The 23,058-nt window shown below is 46.0% G+C and overlaps 1 protein-coding gene across 3 annotated transcripts in view; it reads right to left on the reverse strand.

Annotated features, from left to right (window-relative positions):
• Window positions 1-23,058, reverse strand: part of PXDC1 (PX domain containing 1) — a 132,881-nt gene that overhangs the window by 17,206 nt on the left and 92,617 nt on the right. For 2 of the 3 annotated variants that reach the window (XM_075744962.1, XM_075744961.1), the window contains exon 5: window positions 10,259-10,355. In XM_075744962.1, coding sequence (XP_075601077.1) covers window positions 10,259-10,355 — 97 coding nt within the window. Of the gene's footprint in view, window positions 1-7,741; window positions 8,414-10,258; window positions 10,356-23,058 lie in introns of those variants that run through there. The other variant, XM_075744960.1, reaches the window with a different exon arrangement.

Raw genomic sequence — 23,058 nt, forward strand, 5'->3', positions numbered from 1 at the left:
TCTGCTAATTGACACTGCCAGAAAGATTTAAGACCTGTAGATTCAGATCTTCAGCCCATCCTTCTCTCTTTGCACAAGCCCATGACCAGCACTTAGGGATTTCAAATCTTTAGGGAAGACACATAAGCTGTCTTGCACAGAAGACTGCTACTCTGCTCTCTCCCCTGACCAGACTGAATGGCTTCAGCAGGAGATACGCTCCTTTTCCTCAGTTACAGTATTCATTAACGCTGCAGTGCTCAATCGTTTTTATCCTGTACCCTCATGCCTCCTTTCCCTCAGATATGTTCTAACCCACGTGCACACACACACAAGACAGGATGTAGATGGAGCAATAACAGGAAGGTCCCAGCCATGAGAAGAGGTATATCAAATCACAGAACAAAGTCCAAAGGAAGAGTTCAATCTGCTTCATCCAAAGAAAGGCCAAGTCCAAAGTCAGACCAGGCTGCTAGGGACCATGTCCAGTCGACTTCTGAATATCCCCACAGACAGATATTCCACAGTATCATGCAGGAACTGAAGCTACTCACCTGGGACATGGATCAGGGCTGAAAGGTGACAAGTCAGCCCAATGATTTCTGCTATTTTGCTCCTTTGCACCGCTTCGCATTTCCTCCCTCTCCTGAACTGGGCTCTTCTCAATACCACTTCAGCTGGCATCTTTCCCTGCTTCATGGCCACATCACCTCTCTCCTCCCAGCAGTTGCCCTGGTAGCATCCCTCCTCTCCACAGATGCACGTTCCCTGAACCTTGCTGCCTGGGAACTACAGCATTAACCATCTCAGGCTGGACTCTGAGGAGGCCAAAACAGCTCCCACTTACAGCTGCCTCCTCTCTGATGGAGGACCAGAGGATAAAAGGTTGTTGGAAGGACAAAGGAATACTCAGTGGTATGCAAAGGCAAGAAATTAAGAAAACCCAGCAGATGGGAAAGCTTGTTTCCCACAACTTTTCTTCCATAAGTCTGCAGAAATAACACCACAGGAATCCCTTAAGTCTAAAGACTTGATAAGATCCAGAGACGGTCAGATAATTACAGGCAATCAGGGATATCAGATCTCCAATTACTAGAGACCAGGACTGTCACTTTTCTATTCTCTGCTAGTTATTTATGCTGACTTCTGGAGCATCTGGTTCTCATCGCTAGGGACAGGATCTCAGAGCTAGCTACGGCACTGGCCTGACTTAGTCTGGCAACTCCTCTTTGATGCCTCTTGCCTAATTCGATGACACCCCTCTCTTGGGGCAGACGCTCTTGCCCCTTCCCCTCATGGGGAAATTCATCCATCTCATATGACAAGAGCCACTACAGTCTCTAAAGTCTTTACAAAGGGTTTACTATTTATGCAGTACCACTGATGTGATCCATCTTGGTGGCATTAATCAGAGATCAGCTAAAAGGACATGACAGAGTTGAAAAGCGGGGTGCAGGGGGATGGATATTTGAAATTTGTTACATGTTGTGCTGCCCTTCTTAAACTTGATGTTGAGGAAGAAAATAGGAACAAGTTTGTTGGGGTTTTTTTAAGAGATATGAGTACACAAAGCGCATATAAATCACTCCATGCTTTTAGAAGTCCCACTAGGTAGCGATGACCATATTGAAGATACTGAGAGAAATCTGTTAGATGCAGAAAGTCAGAGAGCTTTCAAAACCCTGCCCACACTGCACACATCTAGTTCTAACACAGACCATTTCTTCTTTTTCAGTTCATACCCAGCAGATGTAAAAATACGGATGGAGCAAAGTCCTATCCAAACAACTGTTCAACTGAAATCCCCCAGAGCAAGAGTTGTGACTGTGACCACATGAGGACCCTGGCACACCCAAATACCTGTGCAGAGCACAGGAGGCAAGTTAAAAGCTGAGAAGTCCAAACCGTTTCCCACACATGTATTATTAGTTATGGGATCTCCTAGGATCTCTGGAGGGGAGACGACACCTCCTGGTGACAGAACTCAGCAGACAGGCTTTCCCCACAACACTCCCTGTGTTGTTGCCTGATGAGCCACAAGAAACAAAAAGATGTCAAAGAAGCACAAGATAAAAGCGAACAAAGCAATCAAAGCCTGATGAAAAATGCAAGCTCCTACAACCATTTTTAGCACTGGTTTCTTATCAGGTGACAACTGTCATGAAATAAACCACCTCATTTCCATTCCTTTCCACCAAAAGCCTCTCAGACACATTGCCTCAGTCCACCACAAAAAGGTGACTTGCACCTAGCTTTATAACAACACAGCCAGCTTCATTTATCTCCATCATTATCATGAACCATGAAATTCAGCTAATAACAAACAAACCCAGAAGCCTCAAACTTAATTTTGGTTTTACAGAGCTGCTAGAGCCTGATAACCAAGAGCTGCATCCTTTGTTTGCCAGACAGAAGCTCTGAGCAAGCTCCACTAATGAACTGTTGACAATGTCAACAATGAAAAGAGCACAATAGATGCAGTGTATTTATCTGTATTGTCACAGCACCGAAACAGCTGCTGTCTGTGGAAACCACTGCGCTCCTTCTGTAGAGCTCCCTCTTCTCATAAATCACACTCCCAGATGGTCTTGTAAACAACAACAAAACACTATAATGCAGCGTATAGAAAACCCTAAGTTAGGAATGCGACATTTGCGAGCAAATATAATGCTCCTGGGCCGGCTCTTGAGGAACTGCCTTCTGCTTTGTGCAAGTCCTTCCAACAAGCCCTGGAGGAGCTTCCCACGTGCTTCCTGGTCCACAGCCACTCGGACACAGAAAACAGCCCATCATCTGCTTCCCACATGAGGCAACCACGCCTGAGGGTGGGCGCAAGCCTCAGAGCTAGAACTCAGCGTTAGTCATCTGGGATGGACTGCTCAGGGTCTGCTGCAGGTGAAGTGGCTACCTCTATGCTATGAGGGACGCTACACACGCAAAGTTTCTGTAGGAAATCTCCACCTTTACTGGAGAGCTTCTACGGACGGACAGAGGTTCAGTATCGGCAAGACAGAAGGGAACAGAAAAGCTCTGGAGAGCCACAGATAACCACGGATGGCAGCAAGCCGGTGGAGGAAACCTGGAGGCAAAGAAAGGGAACAGAAAGCGACTCAGGGAAAGTGACTTGGAGAAGCAGAGAGAAAATAACAGAAAGGAGAGCAAGGGGAAAAAGGCCACAACAGAGCAGAATGAGTCAGAGGAGGGATGGAAAGAAGGAAGGGGTAGGAAAATAAGCACTTTGGGAAGAGAGAGAGCCTGACTAGTAAAATAAATAAATAAATCTGTAAGACTGAAGAGAGTTTCCGACTTGACAGCTCAGAGTAATCAGAGCAGGACCAGGCCCGGTACACAAGCACGATACAAACAGCGACGTCGGAAGAGCATCTGAGCCTCTGTTCTCATCACAACGGCAACAAAACAGCAGGGGAGGATTGCCAGAACCCACCCTGCCACTCCAAGGGCAAAACAAATCCCAACTTTGAAATGCTGCTAACACACTCCTCTGGCTTCCTGGCCCAGCGTTTAAGGGGCTGATCGCGCCCACATTGAAGTCAGGCAGGTGTCTGACTGCACTGAAGCTGGATCGAGTTCTAAGACAAATCTTACATGAGAACCCCTTAGCAGTAATAGAGAAAATAGAAAGGCATTAAAAAAAAAAAAAGAGTACTTTTCCAGGTTTATACTTCACTTCCAGTGTCTATTGGGTCTGTTGCAACTATTTCTATATCATCATTTTTAAGTCGGGTTCTAAGTCCATAGTGCTGCCTTTCTCATGAAGATGGATTTAAATACAAAAGTTGACTATCCTGCATACAGAAACACATAGATCAGTAACATTAGATTGTGTTCTTGGTCTGCTAAGAGTGAACTAGCCTGTGTTTTTCTGTGACCCTCTTTTGTGCATTTGCCTGGAGCAAGGGATGGGCACATTTCAGACACAAACAAAATACTAGCAAATTACTGGTAACATCACAGTGAATCATATTTAGTCACCCTGCAGGTATGCACGTATCTAACCTTGGTTACCAGCTTACTAGTAAGCTGTTGTTGAATGTCCTTGGCCCTTAGTCTCATGGTACGCTCCAGATGCAGGGAGTGCACTTTGTCACGTGTTGTTATTAGTTATCAAAGACAAGAGCAGATTGTGCGAATGCCACACTCCCCCTGGGGGACTCCCCTCTTCTCATATCAAAGAAAGGGTAAGATGAACAGTCAATGCAGAAAGCTGTACCTCCCATCATCTCTTCTGTCATCTCATAGAGCTCTGCAGATCTGAGAAATATGGAGAGGGAGAGTGTTGTGGAAATTGGTTCAAGGGGGTGGAGGGTGGAAAAAAGAGAGCGCTGTTGCTGAGCAAGAAAAGGAGCACACTCCTGCTCACTATGGGCTGTTTGCTGAAACCAGCAACAATGGTAATAACCAACTCTTTCTAATATTGCTGACGTTTTAAAAAAAAATAATCTTCTTTTAAAAAGTTAATAACATCAAATAGCTCAAGCTTTCACTCCTCAACCATATCCCTTAAATGCAATACTGCAGCTTGACTGAGCTGTAGGATAACACCCGTCCTTTTAATGCTCCTTAGGCAAATCTGTAGGAACTTAGGAGTTCTTCAATGCAATGCAAATTTGATTTGCAACATTTTACCACTTCCTCCAGATAAAAGGCATAGCTAATATTCACCTACTTTCAGGCAGCCTAAGATAAACACACACATATACAAACTCACATACATATGCAAATATACGTGTATGTATATAAAACTATACACAAATGTATACGACTGAATGCTAACACACACAAGCATGTGCTTTTGTCAGGTGTTTTTGTTGGGTTAATTATATTGAGCTTTACTGTAGGCAACAGGATGTCTGTTTCTAAACAGGAAGTTAAGAAAGCATGCTTACCCCAGGAGTTTTCTAAAGACCGGACATACCCCGTGCAATCTCTTCTTACATCCAAAGCTTTGCATCAGTGTCACTTAGTTAAATAAGATTTTTATGTTTCAACTTAGTGAAGTTACACAAGGCTGTGGCCAGTCACTTTAAAATGCTGGTATGATGAAGTAATTTTCTTTAGAGCAGGAGCAGCACAATTTGTTTAAACAGAGTATTATTGAAATTGTGAAGCGTGCTGTGATTGCTTCGAAACTACTCCTGATTTTTATTCTGTCTCTGTCGCAAAGTTAACCCCCACCCCCTCACCAAGCTGGACAGATCACGATCTGCTTATATTGGGTTTCGATTTTTCAAATCTTGGACAGATGCTTTGCTCATTCCCCATTCTACTGAAGTCAGTACGCCTGTTCCTGAGATAAGGGTAAGTGAAGGTTGCTGGCTCCAGGTCTTAGGCAGGAACTGAGCATCGCAGGCTGAGGATGCTTACTCTTTCCCAGCTGTTACCTGGTGTGTGTTACCTAGGACTGTCCAGTGAAGCCAGTGGAAGGGACTATAATTCCATCTGGCTCCAACTGCACAAGCGATGCCTGAGAGAGATGCAAAAACAGTTTAATATTTTGCAAAAGCTGTGATGGGCCTTGAGACAGGAGAGGAACAACACCTGCTTAAGAGAGGTGCTGAGGAACAAGAACGGCTTTAGGACACGCAAGGGCTCCTGTGCGTAAGCGATGGGAGGGAGCACGCTGGGAGGGGCAGGAGGCCAGGGCTGGCAAGGACCAAGTCTGTCTCCAGCCAGACCCAGCATACGCACCAGCCCGGCTGCCAAGCTACTTTTCAGAGCTCCATAAAGCCGACAAGTAAAAGGATGACTGGCATCCTGGGAAGGCATATTTTAGCCATAGCGACCCTGGCAGGTGCTGTGCCCTGCAGGCCACAGGCAGGCTTGCTCCACACCTACCTAGCATTCTCAAAAGCCGGGGCCCAGGTGCCATGTACCCTTAAAGGCTGTGTTATTTAGAATTTACTGCCACTCAGCACTACTAAAAAAAAAATCACACTTGGAGTATTTGATGGAGGACATCTGCCATGGATAATAAATTTTTGCTATATTTTAGATCCCTGGTCAGCAACCTGATCGTGTGAGACACGCTGTGCCGGGCACACAGCAGGGCCTGAGAGGTGGGGGGACGGGGATCTGCAGGAACAGCCAGAGGACTCCCCCATTCCCAGCCTGCACCTAAGTGGGGGGATAGAGCCCCCCTTCGCCACCCAGCTCCCGCAAGCATCTCCCACCCCGCCCCGCGGAGCTGGCGGCAAAGGGATGCGGGGCTTCCGCCACCCCGGCAGCCCTGCGCCCATCCCCGCCGTCTGCAGAGGGCACTCGGGGCCCGCGAGTGGCGGCGGAGCTCCCCGGGCGCCGGCGGAGCCGAGCTGCCTCCTCCCGGCAGCGGGGAGGGGAAAAGCCCAGCGCCGGGGGACACTCGCCGGGGAGCGGGCTGAGGCTCCCCCCACCGCGGCGGAGAGGAGATAAGGAGAGGGAAAGGTATAAGCATTTTTAAACGAAGCACAACCACCACCACAAACAGAGGTTAGGGATCTGGCAGGGCACGAGAAAAAAAAAAAAAAAAAAGACATCCCTCACTTTAAACACCCGTCAGAAAACATCCTTTGCGAGTCAGCCCGGGAGAGACCCGCTGGCTCTGCCTCCCCTCTCCGGGAGCGGAGCCCGCTGTCACACAGGTAGGGCCCAGAAATAAACGCGGTGGATTTACGCCGGTATGCAGGGTAGAGAACCAGCCCCGAGAAGGTCAAAACGCAGATCCTCTGCAAGGGCGGGGGGGGTCACACTTGCAAAGTGTGAGGCGAAGTGAGAGCAGCGGAGAACTTCTCCATCCTCTCACAGAAGCAAGCATACACAAAATGCCAGCTTCTCCCCGTTCCTGTTCAAGCAAATCATTTATGTGGTTGCTTAAACATCTGGGGAGACTGGAAGTGCTACGCACACATCCACTTTCATGTGAGCGGATGCTCTGCACCACTCACTCTACACACTTGAAACATTTTAGAGCAAAACACATAACTGCATTTAAACAATACCCCAAAGGTTAAACTAATTCAAACCAAGACAGCTTCATATGGTACACGATAATATGGACAGCAGGTACATGCTGCTTCTCCACAGAGCCCTGAGCGTGGACAACATCCCTCGAGTTGGGTTAATGCACTTCAGAAACGAAAAGAGAAAACACGGCTCTAACCGCTGGTGCAATTCCCGTTTTGCAGAAGTTATGCGAGGAATTATGCCAGCTCCCAGAGTCGCTCCGTCCGCTGGCAAGCGCCGCAGCCTCTTTATTTTTTTCCCCTCTCATTTGTGGCAAACAACATACCAACATGCGGAGATTTTTCAGCTACAGCCCTTCTCCTGCCAACTACCTCCCCAACCCTCCCTCGGGAAACCTCGGGGAGGCCGGAGGCAGCGGGGAGGGGCAGCGCGAACAGGGAGCCCTCTGCCCCCCCAGCCCGGAGCCCCCCCGTCGCCGCGCAGCTAGGGACAGTGGCGGCGCTGGGGTCTCTCTCTTGCGGGGCCCCCCACCGCACATTTAAAAAACCCCAAAAACCCAACAACAACAAAAAAAAACCCAACAGAAATCAACAGCCCGGGAGGAGTTTCCGACTGCAAAACGCCCCCGCAGCTTTCCTGCCGCCCACCGCCGTCCCGCAGCGGCTCCGGCTCCTCACCCCCTTCCCCCCGCCGGGGGGGACCGTCCCGCCACCCCTACCGCTACCCCCGGGGAAGCGGCAGCGGCTGAAAGCCCTCCCGGCAGCCAAGCAGCGAGGGCCGGACCCGCGGAGACAGCTCAGACCTTGGAGCAGGGCGGAGCGGGACAGCTCGGGCCGGTCCTCGGGGAAGGAGTCGAGGAGCCGCTTGAAGAGACGGCCGAGGTCGGAGTAGCTGCGGTGCAGGTACAGGATGTTGCGGTCCGACCACTCGGTGCGGATCTCGTAAAACTCCTCCTCGTCACCCCGCCGGCTGATGATGAGCCGCCGGATCCCGTTCACCCAGCAGCCCCGCACGTACATGTTCACCAGCGAGGTGCCCTCAAACACGGCCGAGGCCATCCCGCCGCCGCCCGCGCATCCCCCGCCACCGGCGGAGGGCGAAGCGGACCGCCCCGCGCCGCCGCGGCCAAGTTAAGAGGAGGAGGAGGAAGAGGAGGAGGAAGGGAGAAGGGGGGTGCCACCCGCCGCACGGCCCCCCTCCTGGCCCTGCCCTGCCCTGCCCGCCGGGGCTGAGCCGCCTCCCGGCGCTGGAGGGAGGGCCCGCCGGCGCCTCATAGACGGCGGCTCGCAGCGAGGGGCCGGCCCGGGCACCCCAGCCCCGACTCCGCCGATCCGCCGGTACCGAGCAGGGCGGCTCTCACCCCCCCGGGGCGGGGAGCAGGGTGGCTCAGCCCCTTCTTCCCCGACGCCGCAGCAAGGCACAGCCACTCCCGTCCACGGCGCGGGGGGAGCGGGGCTGCCCGCGGCTTCTGTGACCCCCCCGGCCCCCGCAGCCAGCGCCCGCCCCCTCCGCCACACAGCCGCGGTCCCCGTGGCGGGATCCTCCTCTTCCTTCTCGGGACGATTTCGCAGACGCCGCAGACATGACGAGGAATTTTTTTCCCCTCCCAGTGACCCCAGAAGTTTTTCTTGTTTTTTTTTCTTTTTTTTTTTTTCTTTCCAAACTTCCACCCGGCCAGCTGAGGGAGGAAGAGGGGGAATTGCTTACGCCGCCTCCAGCTGCGGTATACGAAGCTGTCAGCCCCCAGCAGCGCACACGGTTGAAAATCGTCCCTCTGTGCCCCGGGATGCCTAAACGGAGACCCTGGCCTCCGTGCCGGCATGTCCGGGGAGAGGGAGGTCCATTCCAGAGAGAAAAAGCAGGAGGAAGGGAGGAGATGGCTGGTGCCTCGGATTCCTTCGGCCTTTTCTTAATAGTCTGTTGGGACGCCAGCTCCGAGGGAGCCTCCAGCAGCATCACATACAGGAAGGAGATGGGGAGGCCTGCACTTGCAAATACATCCCCTCCTTCCCACGGGGACCCCAAGCACACTGTCCTAATGCAGAGAGAGTGGGGTGCTGGGAGCGCTGGCGGGGGCCGCAGCAGTCAGCAGCAGTCATCTGGCAAAACTGGAGACGCGCTGTAAAGCGTGGAAGCGTGTGGGAGATACTCGGATGCCTGAAAATGCCTAGAAGCTGCAGGGTTAAGATACACATATGAAGGTGAAGTAGATGACAGTGTGGTGACGTGGAACACATCATCTGGGACGGGCCTCTGCACCAGGCTTTCTGCTGGGCTGAGGGAGGACGTGGGCGACTTCCCGGGGTCATACCATGGCCTGGGGCAGGAGATACCCTTCCTGTTGGTGCGATTTGGGGAGGTCGGAGGTCGTTGCACTCACACGGGGTGTTATTGAATTTAAACCAGTTTTTGCCAGCGTGACATCTGTGGTTCAGGAGGCCAGGAATTCACACGGTATCAATTTGAGTGCTGTTTAACTGCTCAGAAAAATCAGCAGAGCCCAGAGACAAGACCACCGTTACAGGTATCAGCCAAAAAACCAGTGCTAGGAGAACATCGCAACTGGATCAGCTTGGGACAGTACAAATAAGTACAAGTGTCTCTGTGGGGGCACAGAGATGAAAGATACTTAATAGTTTTCTGTAAAAAGCATAATTAGATAACGAAATCACACTCTTCTCAAGAGATAACATGTTGCTAGTAACTGCCTAAATCATTCAGGAGCCACATGCCTCTGTGGTAAACCAACTCCCAACCTACAAACACAATGATGTCCCAATCTCCCTAACTCAAACACATAATTGTAAATTTTCTCAGTTTAGCTTCTGCATTACAAAACTGGCTTTAGTTCTCTCTGAAGCACAGTCACATGTAAAGAATGCAAATAACTGAGCCCCATCTCTCCAAACATAAAGGCACGTGCCTGTTTACTGCAGCCTCACTCTACAGCACCTGCAGACATTTCTTTAGAGAAATCTGCATTTTTCAAAAGAGGATGGGAGGTACTCAAGATGTCAGAGCAGATCCTGAGGCGCTCAGCACTGATTCCTACCAAACCGACCTCATTGAGAACAGCGCTGGGCCCGTAGCTGCAATGCAAACCCAGGCAAAGCAAACAACCTGAAGGCACACGCTTTCCAAGGACAGCTGCGTACCTCTGCCCGGAGCAAAGCACGTGGCACAGGCCCACCCGCTTCACCTTGGATCACTGCAAAAAGGGTTTTCACATCGCTGTCGGGCTAGACATCTCCTGAGTACACCCCGTATTAGCTGTTCAGAGTATTCGGCGTGGCTTCACAGGAAAGGAATTGTTGTGAACCTTTGTACTGTAGAAAGATCTCCACACAGCTCCTTTTGTTCGGGGCAGGCTTTTGTAATCCCTTCTCTTGTTCCAGTACACGGTGGTCTTCCCAGTTCTTCCGTGTAAAAACAAAACAAGAAAATAAAATGCCTTCTCTTCTGACAGTTGCTGTGGTAACCCAAAATAATCACGTATCCTAAGGAAGTGAAACTTCCAGGAAGAGAACTGTGAGAGTAACCCCCCTTTTTTTAAAGATGTCAGCCTTGAGTTGCTTCTATTTAAGCAAGGAAAGCACTTGACTTCTGCTCATTCCAACTGGTATTTTCTGCCTTTGCAATAGAATGATTTTTGCCATTGTCGGCCTGCCCACAAACTGCGTGTGACTCGATGGACCTCCGAGGCTCTTAGCACCTTGTTGGAGCTCTGGCTTCAGCTGGATTCTGCAGGGTCTTGGTTGAAGGTCCTCAACTTCTGCTGAGCTGCGGGTGGCGTGCACTGTCCTGTAGGCTCGAGCATTAAATGTTTGGTTCTATTTTTCTCTTTCAGTCTGACTGGTGCCACGTTTTCTACTTAATTAAAGCATTCAAATCATGCAAAACCCTATGTGCCTGTCACTGCCTGCTCATGGGAAATGAGCCTATGCCGAAAATTCTACATCTAAAGGGCTTGAAGCTGACATATCGATGCCAGATCCTGAAATTTAGGAGTATAAGAGATAGAAGTGCTCCTATGCCTAACGCTGTACATGCAGGCTCAGTTCATTATTTCCCCATGAGTACGATCCTGTTCCAGAAAAAGGAATCTTAATCCAGTAAGTGCAGCAGAAGTACAACATCCCCTTTTTGGAGTGAAAAGTAAAACTGTGGCACAGCTTTAAATCCTGCCACTGAACACTTCTGGTGGCCCGTGGGCGAGTCGGTAGCCCACCACAATTTAATCTTGTTCTCAGCTCAGGCGGCAGGACACGGGTGCGTAAGACCTCTCAGCTCCCGGCTGTGCTCCTGCGCGTCTCTATTACAGCAGCGTAATGCCGACCAGCCATTAAATCCGGGCACAACTGCTGTTGATGAAAGTTGGGTTAGAAATAACCATCTGCTACTGTGTGGCTCCCGAAAAGTTTTACCGGAAAATGCTCACGCAGAGAAAATAAATGTTTGCATTAGACTAATGGTGTGCCGAGGAGGACGGCGGGTCTTGCAAGATTATCTGCAGCATGGAATGTAAAATGGATGTGCAGGAAGGACGGATAGTCCTAAGGGACATAGACACCTTGCGGATGAAAGTATCTTTTATTATCAGCACCTTTTATTGTTGCTTTACAAATTGTATCTGTTGTGCACTTTTAAAAGTACATAGAGGACGGGCATTTGCATTTGACTAGTTTGTCATGTGTATGCAGCATGGGCAGAGACACCGCAGAGCAGCTGCTTTTCAGCAGAAAATGGGAAACATGTATTTGCCTTTCTTTAAAGAAGGGCTTTTATTGGAACACATTTTATTCCTTCTTGTGTGACATGTAGGGTTACTATTTTCCATATTTAAGTTTTGAGACAAAAGTAATTAGTGGCAATTGCACCTTAGAGAGTAAAGATACTGACTGAGTATGTGTTTTAACCCCTTGCATTCTTGTGATCTTTCTTACTGTCTCATTGGAGTCATAAAATATTATGGAAATGCATGCATTTTCTTGGCCACTTACTAGTTTGATTTCTACCTAACAGTTTTCCAGTCTTGCATTTTACTTTGGCAAACTGGTAAACAATTTCATTCATATAAAATAGACACAGGGTACCTAACATACTGTTAATCAGCTTGCTGAAAGGACTCAGCCGCTGTGAAAGTTACTCTGCCCCAAAATTCACTCTTGAGTCTTCAACTGCTGCAAATGCAGCCAAAGTGATGCAGCAAAACTGTCTGAATTTGAGAAGAGGACAGAGCCAAATCAGGTTTAAGAAGCCCAAGGGCAGGTAACTCCTGCCTCTTAACACTTGCGATGTGAACCATGGCTAGAAACACAAATGAAGTTGAATCAGCCTGTGGTTCTAACCTTGTGCTGCACTGTGACATCTGTCAGCCCTGTTTTTTCAGGTTTCTTCATTGGTGTAGTGGAAATGATAGGGATGCTTGCCTTCTGTCATACACAAGCAGGTTATGACGACTTCCGAAAGCTATTTCCATACTATCTACATTTTGTCCACGTGCCCTACACCCTCCAGGCCACCATGGCACCTTCTTTTGCCTTCACCAGTTATAGTCCCCAACAATTATCGTCTCCCAGATGGTATCTGCATATGGGAGGAACTTCATCTAAATGTCTAATAAGATCTCACCCTGTTATTGTTTAAAAGTCATTTTAGGGCTCCCTTTTGCCATTATGCCTTCAACCCCCTTAACAGAGAGGCATGATGATTCACCCTTTTTCTGGCCACATCCATGAACTATATATGTCATAGGGTAGGAAGAGGCTAAAGTCCTAATTTTTGGCAATTGGCTTTATAGTAAGTAATGAGGAGTATCTACTACTGCAACAAGAGATAAAGAAAGTAGTTGTCATCTTAAGGAAAAAAATAGATGGTATCTTCTGTGAGTGCGACCAGTGAAGCTGGCAGGTTTCACTACTTCAGTTTAGATCATCAGCCTCTTTAAAGGAAATAGATTATTGAAACAGCAGCAGCCACTAACCAGCCAACATACATCTCTACCTGAAACAGAGGAGAGGGGTGCTGCAGAGTATCTCTGGGGCAGGAACACCTAAAGGTGTTGATTCTCATGGAAGAGCCAAGTTGGAGCTCAAGGACAGAGGCAGGCTGTGATCTGAAGGCAGCCTGGATTTGGCAGCACTGTCAGAGAGTTACGTTTTCTGCACCGCAGTGACTACCCCTGCCAGGTGATCTGGGTTAAAACCACAGTATTAAGGTATGGGGCAGGAAGAACCAGCCAGGAGGAGAAAGGGGAGGTATTTGCCTTAGCTGATACTGCCACCGAAACTCAAGTGTTGGAAAATGCTGATCTGAGGAAGAAGTCTGAATCACTTTGGTGCATCAGCCAGGAGAGTCTGAGAGGGGCAGGATGGGGGACAATGCCTACCCTGGGATAAGAAGCGCTCTGGTTGTTCAAGTCTTCCTTTGCTCAAGGAAAAGGATTTTCTACTTTCTTGTAAATACGCAAAAATTGCATTCGAGGTGCCTGGCTCCATTAATAATTGCTCCTTCTAGCTATTTGAGACCCAAAGATTTCATCAAGCCACTTAATAAGTTAAAAAGCAGTCACAGCTCCCAAGCCTAGAGTCACCAATGATATCTTGCCTGGCAACTTTTAAAAATCATTCCTGCCATGAAAATATGGGCAACCTTGACTCTACAGTGAAGGACAGAGTCACATTTCCAGCCTCAGCTAGCAGACTTGTAAACACAGGAGCCCAGAGCCTTTGCAAAGATGCTCAGTTAGCTCATTCTGCTCTGTTGCCAGTGCGGTGTTGGAATAAATAAAATACTCAGTTATTGCCCAATATTACCAAAAATAATTTGGAAAGCAAGAGGGATTGAAGCTTTATCCACTTACACAAACAATGAAAAGAAGATAATGAGCTTTAAAAAGCAGCCCACACCTCTGTCGTACCTGCAAACAATGTGGAGTGAGCACTCTTTTTCTGTTCTCCCACAATGTGCACCCTTCTGTTAAAAGTGCTGGGTTTTTTTAATGCGCAATCCAAAGGCAAAGCAGCTCCTCCTGTTTTAGTCTTTAGTTCGTATGACAAGATCGTCCCTTCTGAACACCTCTGGTGAGAGGGAGCCCTCGATGAAATGAGCTACTGACTGAAACATCCCTTCATGCTCCTATGGGGCGGTTTGACTGGGAAAGGTTTGCAGGCATAGCCAGAGCACTGCTGGGACTGTGTATTCTCACTTTGTTCTCCTCCTCTCTCCCCCAGGCTGATTCTGTGAAGTACTGAGCCCTCCTGGAGCCAATGGGAGTTAAAAAAGTGCTCAACATCCTTCCAGCTTCAGCTACCTCATAATATAGCCATTAATGTATGCACAACCTAATTTTAGACTCTGTAACATGTTTTCTGGGTAAAAAACTGCTTGAAAGACCCCTTCCTCTCCCTCAGAGTTGACATTGAATTTGATTTAATAGAAGAGCCTGAAATTCTTTCCATTAAAAAGTGTATTATAAATGCTCAAGGAGCTGTAACTGCAGTTGAAAGCTAGGTATATTCCTGCCAACGGGTAAACTAGCTTCATCTAATAGGAGACTATTTCTACTGGAACAATTTACCCTTTATGAGCCTTTTCCTGGGGACAACATAGAAAGTATATCTTCACTATGTTTCCAGCAGACTAAAATAAATTAAATATACTTGCAGGTTACTAAAAACTCCATTGGCATAAAAGTATGCAAGACAAAATTTATCTGCATTTTCAGACTCTTAGCCTAGTGCAATCAGCCATTTGGGTGATAAAAGGTCCACAGTACTGGCCTTCAGTATGGTTTGTAATGATCCCTCGTATGGCTTAACACTGTAAATTTGTGTTTCACATCGAAATAGAAAGCCCTAGAGTGTTCAAAAAGATAAGCATTATTATTCTGAGTCTGCAGAAAAGGAGACAGACCCACAGAGCAGAGAAAGCAGCTTGCCTAGAACTGCAGAAACAAGTTGTCCTAAAGGTCGAAGTATTTGGTGCATGGACTTGTGTACAACCCTTAGAGAACATACTGGTTTGTAGGGGACAAAAATAATCACATTGCATATGTCCACTAGAGCTGTAAATGCACAACAGAGCCATTTGCATATGCTAAGAAATCTTAGCTTTTTTTTTTTTTTTTTTAAAAAAAAGGATGAAGCTGCTCTAATGTCCTTTTTTTTTCCTCATTACTGTGAAGAAAAATCACTCAGTTTGAAAATGGTAGGTGGAGGGTATCAGTCAAGTCGGGCATTTTTTTGCTACTGTTGTTAGTAATTGGACCAAATTCTTCCTTTGCTCTCACTACGCTACCTCAGGATAAGCAATTGGTCTTGTTTTAGACGCTAAAAACTCTGGCTCAAACCTAACCAGTGGTAACTCTCCCTTGAAACGTACGAGTAGTCCAGCTGACCTGCGGTAGACTACTTGTGCTCTTAAAATTAAGGCAACGCTAAGTGCTTAGCTATGCAAATACGGAGCCCTTCAACAACTGCTCAAGGCAAGGAGAAGTTCTCAATGAAGGAAATACATAAGGAAGTCACAGCAACAGGAATGCGGAGTATGAAAGACATGCAGGATTGGACCCTGAGCCTGATGAACAAGTATTACTGAATTGCATTCATTCCCATAGCAGCATCCGTAAGATACAGCTCATCAGTGCTTGCTGCTTCAAATACTTCAAGTCAAAACAAGCGTGAGTGATTTGATGTGTCTACATGGCATAATTAGAGATGTAAACAATGACTGCCATTGCAGAAACTAGAGCAATATGCTAAGTAATTACCTGAGCTATTTCAGTCTGCCTATATTCTGCATCATTAGTATAATTACGGGAATTAAACTCAAGCCCATCATACCTTTGGTAGTTCAGTTTGTGCACAACCACCTCATCCTCAATTTTTAGGATGTCTCCTTGATCGCCAGGGTGGCCCATGATCTGCCCCGTTTTTTGTTATCTGAGCCACAAAGGAAAGACCCATTAACGAAAACAAGGTTAATTATGCTTTCATCAGAATGGCTTCAGAAGGGATTCCTTCTGAGAAACAGCAGAGTGGGGAGTCCATTTGTTCTGTTCCCTTCCTCCTTAAAAAATAAAGTAAAACCACACAATGAAGGTCTCTATTTACATTTCAGAGTTCTTTTCATGCCTAATATACCCATGTGAATGTACCAAACATGAGTGAAGCGTGAATAATATGTGACTATTTTTCCTTTTTTTTTCCTATATTGCTCAGCACTCTATTTTTCTAACTCTTCCCAAGAGCAAGAAGGAAACCATTTCCCTGCCCCCTTCCTCTTTGTTTCTTTTTCTTCTTATTCAGGACAGGGCTTGTAGTGAATCTGTTAGGACTATTGTGCTATATTCATCAGTTCTACTTGGCGCAGCTCATGTGTGAATCGAGGCTCTTTTTCGCTATGAGAAAGAATATTTCCCTTTATAGTGTCCTAAGTCAATTACTGTGTCGGCCTTATGTATTTTTTCCCTTCCAGCCAGACATATGATAAGTATTTTCCCTAAAGTCCTTTTTATTATTTGCCACATTATAAAGACCAGAGTACCTTAAACATACATATGGTTTTGTTCATGTATACTTAACACACACTGAAAAAGGTCATGAAAGGTAACACAGCACCTTTTTCCTGTAAATAAAGGACAAGATCTGATGGACAACTCATCACACTCAGTATAAGGAGGTTAACAAAGAACCTACAAAATTTTTGTGTTTGCATAGGACAGTGACGGTTTTTCCCTTAAACAAATACGGTCAGTTACTTCAACCAAGGGTTGACTCTCGACTGAACACACTGAAGCCTCAGAGTTTCATGAAGAGTGAAGCAAAATACATACAGCTTTAGTTCAGATTGCTGGAAAAACAACTTACACCCATATTAAAAACGTTTGGGCTTTATTGCATAGATGGTCCAAGCACAAAAGTCCATTTGGTTTCAGCATTAATGATATTTTGTTTGGTTTATTGGGGAGAAGATGGGATCCAAAGCCAGTGGGAGTTGTCTGGTTCTTGTTTCTATTCGATGCAGGTATAAAGCTCATTATATTCCAGTGCTAATCCCACTGGACACCAGCTTAAGTTTCAAGTGCAGTCAGGCCCAAATTAGACCAGCTGGAAAAAAAAAAAATCTATAGAAGCCTCCTGGTTTCAGCATACAATGTTGTCACCTCTCATGGGGCAGAGCCACTGCAACATGGTGCACTGACCCAACTCATCTTGTGGGAAAGGGAGGGTCTTTACGGTTAATGTCAAAAGTACAAGTCCTCGATTTCTGCTGCAAGCAGAGGCTATGCAGCAGAAATCTCTGCAATATCCTACCGCAACATTACTCTAAATGCAACGTATGTTTTCTTTAGGCCTCCCCAGCACAGTTTTACCCCTAGTCACCACTATATGAGGCCAATGCAGTCCTTAGTCCAAGACCATCTCTTCTGTTTCTTCAGTGAAACTAATACAAATAGAAATTAATTGTATTAGAAGTTGGCAGCTGTGCACACAATCATTGACCCCAGAAAGCAACTGGAAATTCAGAGAGTTCAAGGAGCCCTCCCCTAGAAGGACTAGGTTTTAATGGGAATATTTAAAAAGAATTTGACTTAAAAAAATTAAAGATGCAATACAATGAATAAGCAAAGAATGATGCAATACAGACTTCTCACGGAAAATACGTATTGTCTAAGCAGAATCAAAAATTAACAAAAGAAGAAATCATAAATATCTAAAGATAAAAGAAAAAGGTTTCTGAAGAACTCTAGTAGGGAACTTACCAATGAGGGCTGAAAGCCTTCCTTAACTTCAGTTCAGGGACTAACTGTCAAAAAGGTTTTTCACAACCTCCGTAGATGGGAACCTCGGCAAGAACAGGGGTTCCTTGCTGCCGGAACACCATCTTGGTGCCAGACTCTTTTTTTTATGCCAGACCCTAACAGTGTCATCACTAACATTAAATGATTTAATTATATAAGGCAAAGAGACAGGATAATACAATTTTAATCTAAGTATGGTAAAAATTGCATCTATGGGCCAGTTCATTGATCAAGTTGCTTCTCTTCAGTTGTTGCCAGCAAAACAGTAAGGCTTGTTTTTCCTCTCCTACTGCTTAGGTTTCTCAGTTGTCTTATGTCCCATTACCCTAACTCAAGCCGAGGTGACAAAAACTGCCCAGAATGGCTACTTGTAGCTGCTAAACTAGTACTTATATTTTTTTCTCCTCCAAGTGAACATCCTGTGTTAGTTTTTATATTATCTCATGGTAACTACTGCACTTAGGCCTACTAAAAAAGTTAAGATTAAATGAGAAGTACATACAGTTAGCTAGATGTTTCTTATCCTAACAAGAGATGTACATTTCACTATTATGTGCAATTTTCTTTGAATTGTATTTAGTTCAGAAACCCATTTGACAGTGTATATTCCCCGTGCGTGCTGTGTTTCAAAAAAAACCAAAACCCCCCCCCAACAACAAAAAAACGCCAACAAAACAAAAACCAAAACCAAAACCAGTAACAGTTTCGTAAGGGTCTGTTTTCTTTGCATTTCAATTGCTTTCTCATAGCTTTTGTGATAAACCCCCCATAATTCTGCTTATGCAGTGAACCTTCTGAACAAAAAGATCTGGAATTAAAAGCACAATATTACAAGGATACCATCTGCTCACAGGGTCCCAAATGTAAAGCAAGATTCGTTAATTGCTGCAAGAAATTTCTAATACTTCAGCTTGCAGGACTGGATGGGAATAGACGGGGAACAGTCTTTGTGAGGACTGAAGGCAATGAAGGATGCCTTCTCCCTTAGCCCTAAAGATATTCCCCATAAGAATTGGAAGTTTTTCTGCCGCTGAACATTTTGGAGTGACGTAACTACACAAACACAGCTTCATCAGTGCAAATCACCAGGGAGCTCTGATCGCTCCCATGTACAACTATGTGTCAGCACAATTAAACACAGATGCCAATTAAGCCCATGCAGAATTAAGCACAGAATCAGAACTTTACAGCAAAATGCTTCAATGGGACCAGAATTTCAGTTTTCTTTTCCTTCCTAAAAGGAGTCACCAGGAAGGATCTAGAGAAGACAGAGGCATCTGCATAGATGAAAAAGAGATGAGAGACCTTGGGAAGACCTACAGGGAATAAGAAAACCGACAGTCTAAAGCTTCAAAAGCACGGCAGCTTTCTTGTCTTTCTAGCTGCACTGAAAAATCAATGCTAGGGCCTTCTATCCTCCTATCCTGAACGGAATCAAGAAACACAAAGGCAAACCAGCATAAATATCAGCCATCTGCTTGGGGGGAGCTGCCAGTCGCATGGTTTCCAGTAGGTGATGGACGGACGCGAGCCCATCCTTCTGGCAGGTGGGGCAGCGGCAAGCTTTTGTTCCTGCCTTGCCTTGACTCACAAATGCCACCTTCTTTCGAGCAAGAAGTTAAGCAACTTCTCTCTTTAGAGTGGCTTGATTCCACCACATGCCAGAAAAACCCTATCTCCAAAGTAGTTAAGTACGTAACTATTTTATATATAGCCAGCCCCTTGCGCAGCAGCTCAGTAAAACAAGGGAAACTCTTTCAACTTCCTCTTCTCCACAGTTTTCATTTTAAAAAAGTGGGAGGGGGGGAAGATTCAACTGCCTCCTAATTGTTCCTCAGCTTCCTGTCAGAAAGGTCTGGACCTAAATCGCAGGAAACTTCTCACTCCTTGTCTGAGGCAGGACTTGAGAGAACAATAGCTAGCTACAATCAATGGTGCAGCAGCAGAGACTTATTAAAATAAACGTTTGCATTGCTATCTACTACTGAGAAAGTGCCAGTGTATAACAGCAGAACATAACAGTTACAGCAGAAAAGTATTAGTAATTCTAAGTGCTGAAAATCACCAGCTAATTTATCTTTTAGCTTCTCTGACAATTGCTAGCAAGAATTATCTCTCTTTAAAAAGAAAACCAAATGGATAGAATAAAAAGGTCTACAAAGAAATTTACAACCCAAAACCATGGCACAGTGTGGTTTAAAACAGAAGAGCTCATTTTTTACCAATGCCATCATTTTTCATCTTGATTTCAGTTCCAAGGATTGATAATACCATACACCTGAGATGGTGAAACAGGGTGGCCTTAGAGTCATTATTCTTCACATCCTTCTCAATGCTATATCACAGCCTTCAAAACTGATTAGCAGTTTCTTTCAGTGTAAGCCAAAAAGCTGTTTATCCCTTAGTAGTTTTCCAAAGTTCATGTTTGGTAGTCAAATGATTTTGCCTGATTTTCCCAGAAAAAAACACCCCTTTTTGCCTGCTGGAGCAATTACACAGTTGGCCAGCATGGAAGACAGGGCCTGAGCAGCTACCCCCTCACATGGTTTCCACTGCCAGACAAGAGACCCCAGCACATGACTGAGGGAAATAAATATCAGAATACATAACAGGCTATGCCCTTCTGCCATTGTCTCCAGCCTACTTCTCACTATTGTCGGCATAAACCCATTAAAAATACATAATGCTTTCCAGGTTGCTTCAATACACATGATAAGAACTCCTCTATAAAAATCATCCTCTTCAAATCCTGCTCAGGTTTCCTCTGATAGCAGGGGACATAAAAAAGTAGTAGATTTGAGGCTGACTTCTTTGAGAAGAAGGTGAAATGTCATCTCTTATTTTTCTCTCGCATTGCTGACACTCAGTTGAGTCTTCCACTCAGCACCGGGAATATCCAAGATATCAGCTGTTCCCACTGATTCAGAACCAGTGAAAAACCAATTCTGGTAACAGCAAACAGGACTGGAGGCCCAAATCCTGTTTGTCTGGCTTTAAGGCATAACTGCACATTAAATCAGCCCTCCTTTCTGCAAGAAAGCACGAAGCATAGATGTGGCTGTATAAGCATCAGCGACTTACTTGGGGAGACCCGGTCAGACTGCAGCACATCAGATAAATTAAGAGGCCAAGCAGAGCACAACATTCCCTGTCCTGTTGAGAACTGGGAGGTTTGATGATCAAACTCTCTCAAAATCAGACTTCTTAGTAGAAGCATCTCTGCATATGAATGTCTGGTGCCTACCCACAGGCGCTCAAGCTTGACCAAGTCACACAGCCTAAAAATGTCAACATCACCAAGGAAATTCTGTGAAAAAACAGGAATAAAACCCTTATTGTCCTATCACTACAAGGCTTGCTTTCTTCCTTTGTTACAGTAATTTATTTTGTACAGATTTAACAAGCTAAATCTTAAAGTCCTTCCTAAAACAGATTTGGATCCAAGCTGCCCTGCATACTAGCTGGCATAATTGAGGACAGAATTCAGACTTTCATTTTTCTTCAATCCTTTCCAGACAGCCCTCCCATTCCTTCAAAATAAAGTGAGATGCCAGTTACAGAATTAAGAGTTCATCTCTACGTAAGTAATTAGAAGTGCATTTTCTGCTGTACTTTTCACCTTATTAATAGCACCATGCTGTTTCTGGAAAGTAATGGTGGCTTTGGCAACAACCAATGATCATTTTAGAAATAGAAGTAATGCTTTGCTTTGCTTTCCCTAATAGGATTCAAGAAACACAGTGTGCAGTAGAAACCCTTGTGCATCTCAGTCTCCCACCGAGATCATTACCGGGGCGCATGTGTTTCACAGAAGCACCATCACCACCTTTCTTTCCCAAGGAGAGGAAAGACAGCTGGAAGGAATTCATCACAGTTTTTAGGCCACAGGTTTCTTGTGCTCAGAAAGGATCACCAAGCTCTTAACTCCTTAAAGAAATGGTCTTCAGAAAGCTCAAGGCCTTGCTTCCGTGCCAGGGAGGAATACTCTGAGGAACAACCCCTGGTTTCAGTGCCAACTGGGGTCTGCCTGGCTGGGGAGGACCTGGGGGGGGGTGGTGGTGAGCAGCGACCTGGGTACCAGCCACAGCCTGCCTGGCAGCCAGGAAGGCCACCAGCATCCCGGGCTGTACCCGCAGCATCACGATCAGCAGATCAAGGGCAGAGATTATTTCCTTTTACTTGGCATTCATGAGACTGCACGTAGAACGTGGCATCCAGTTCTGGCCCCAGGGCGAGAACGAGGACAGTCACATAGGACAACTCCAGGGGAGGGCCAGGGGTTGGCACACAGGTCTGTGAGGAGACACCGAGGGACCAAGGCTTGTTCAGCCTCAAGAAGGGATGGCTTTGGGGACCTGACAGTAGATGTCCAGCACCTCTGAGAAGAGATAAGGAGGGAGGTGCACAGCAAAGAGACAATGGCCAAAAATTGAAACCGGGATGGAAGGGGGAAAACTCCCCATTGGGACAGCCAGGCAGTGGCTCAAGTGGTGCAAACTCAGTCCTTGGAAGATTTCAGGACCTGACTGGATAAAACCCTGAGCAACTTGTTCTGATCTTACCACTAATCCTGAGGTCCCTTCTAACCTAAATAGTTTTATAAAAAATCATAAAGCAATAAAAGTTGCAAGATATCAACACAAAAAATAAATAAAATAAATACACCCCTTATCACAGTAGAACTGCAAAGTTTTAAGAAACAGGACTTTTCAGATGCAACGTATAAAATCAAAACCAAACACACCCTCTCTTCCTCAGCAACATGTAATATTGAGCCATTATACAACAATCTACTCCAGATATCATTATCTGACACAGACTTTGTTCTGACCAGTCACTTTGGAGATTAATGCATTTGGGATTCAGAAGAAAGAAATCCTTTCCTTTCTTCTGGCAGGTATTCACAGCAAAGCAAAGAAGGGAGTGTATTATTAAAGCTTAACTGCTGTTGAAGCTTTTGAAATAGGACTTTTGCCTGTTTCTTCCAAGAAAATCCCTGCTGCCCTCCTCTACAAACATAAAACCAGACTAAATCCACAAGTGTCATCCAAGGGGATTCTTAACCTGTTTATACTGGCCCGAGTCTGAACAACTCCCCAAGAAAGAAATTCCCCTTGATTTACACCACGGAGACTGCAAAATGCATGCCCTGCTGAATCTCAGCATAAATGACTGTACAAGAAAAAACCAAATGATCAAGCTAGGTGTTGCTTAGCAAGCATGAAAAGACATCAAAAGAAAGCAGTTGGTGCGAATCGCTCTTTGTGGGCACAGGTAGGAAGCTGCAGAACACTCTCAGCTCCTAAATTTACGTG

This window comes from Balearica regulorum, chromosome 2, assembly GCF_011004875.1.
Source record: "Balearica regulorum gibbericeps isolate bBalReg1 chromosome 2, bBalReg1.pri, whole genome shotgun sequence".
NCBI lineage: Eukaryota > Metazoa > Chordata > Aves > Gruiformes > Gruidae > Balearica > Balearica regulorum.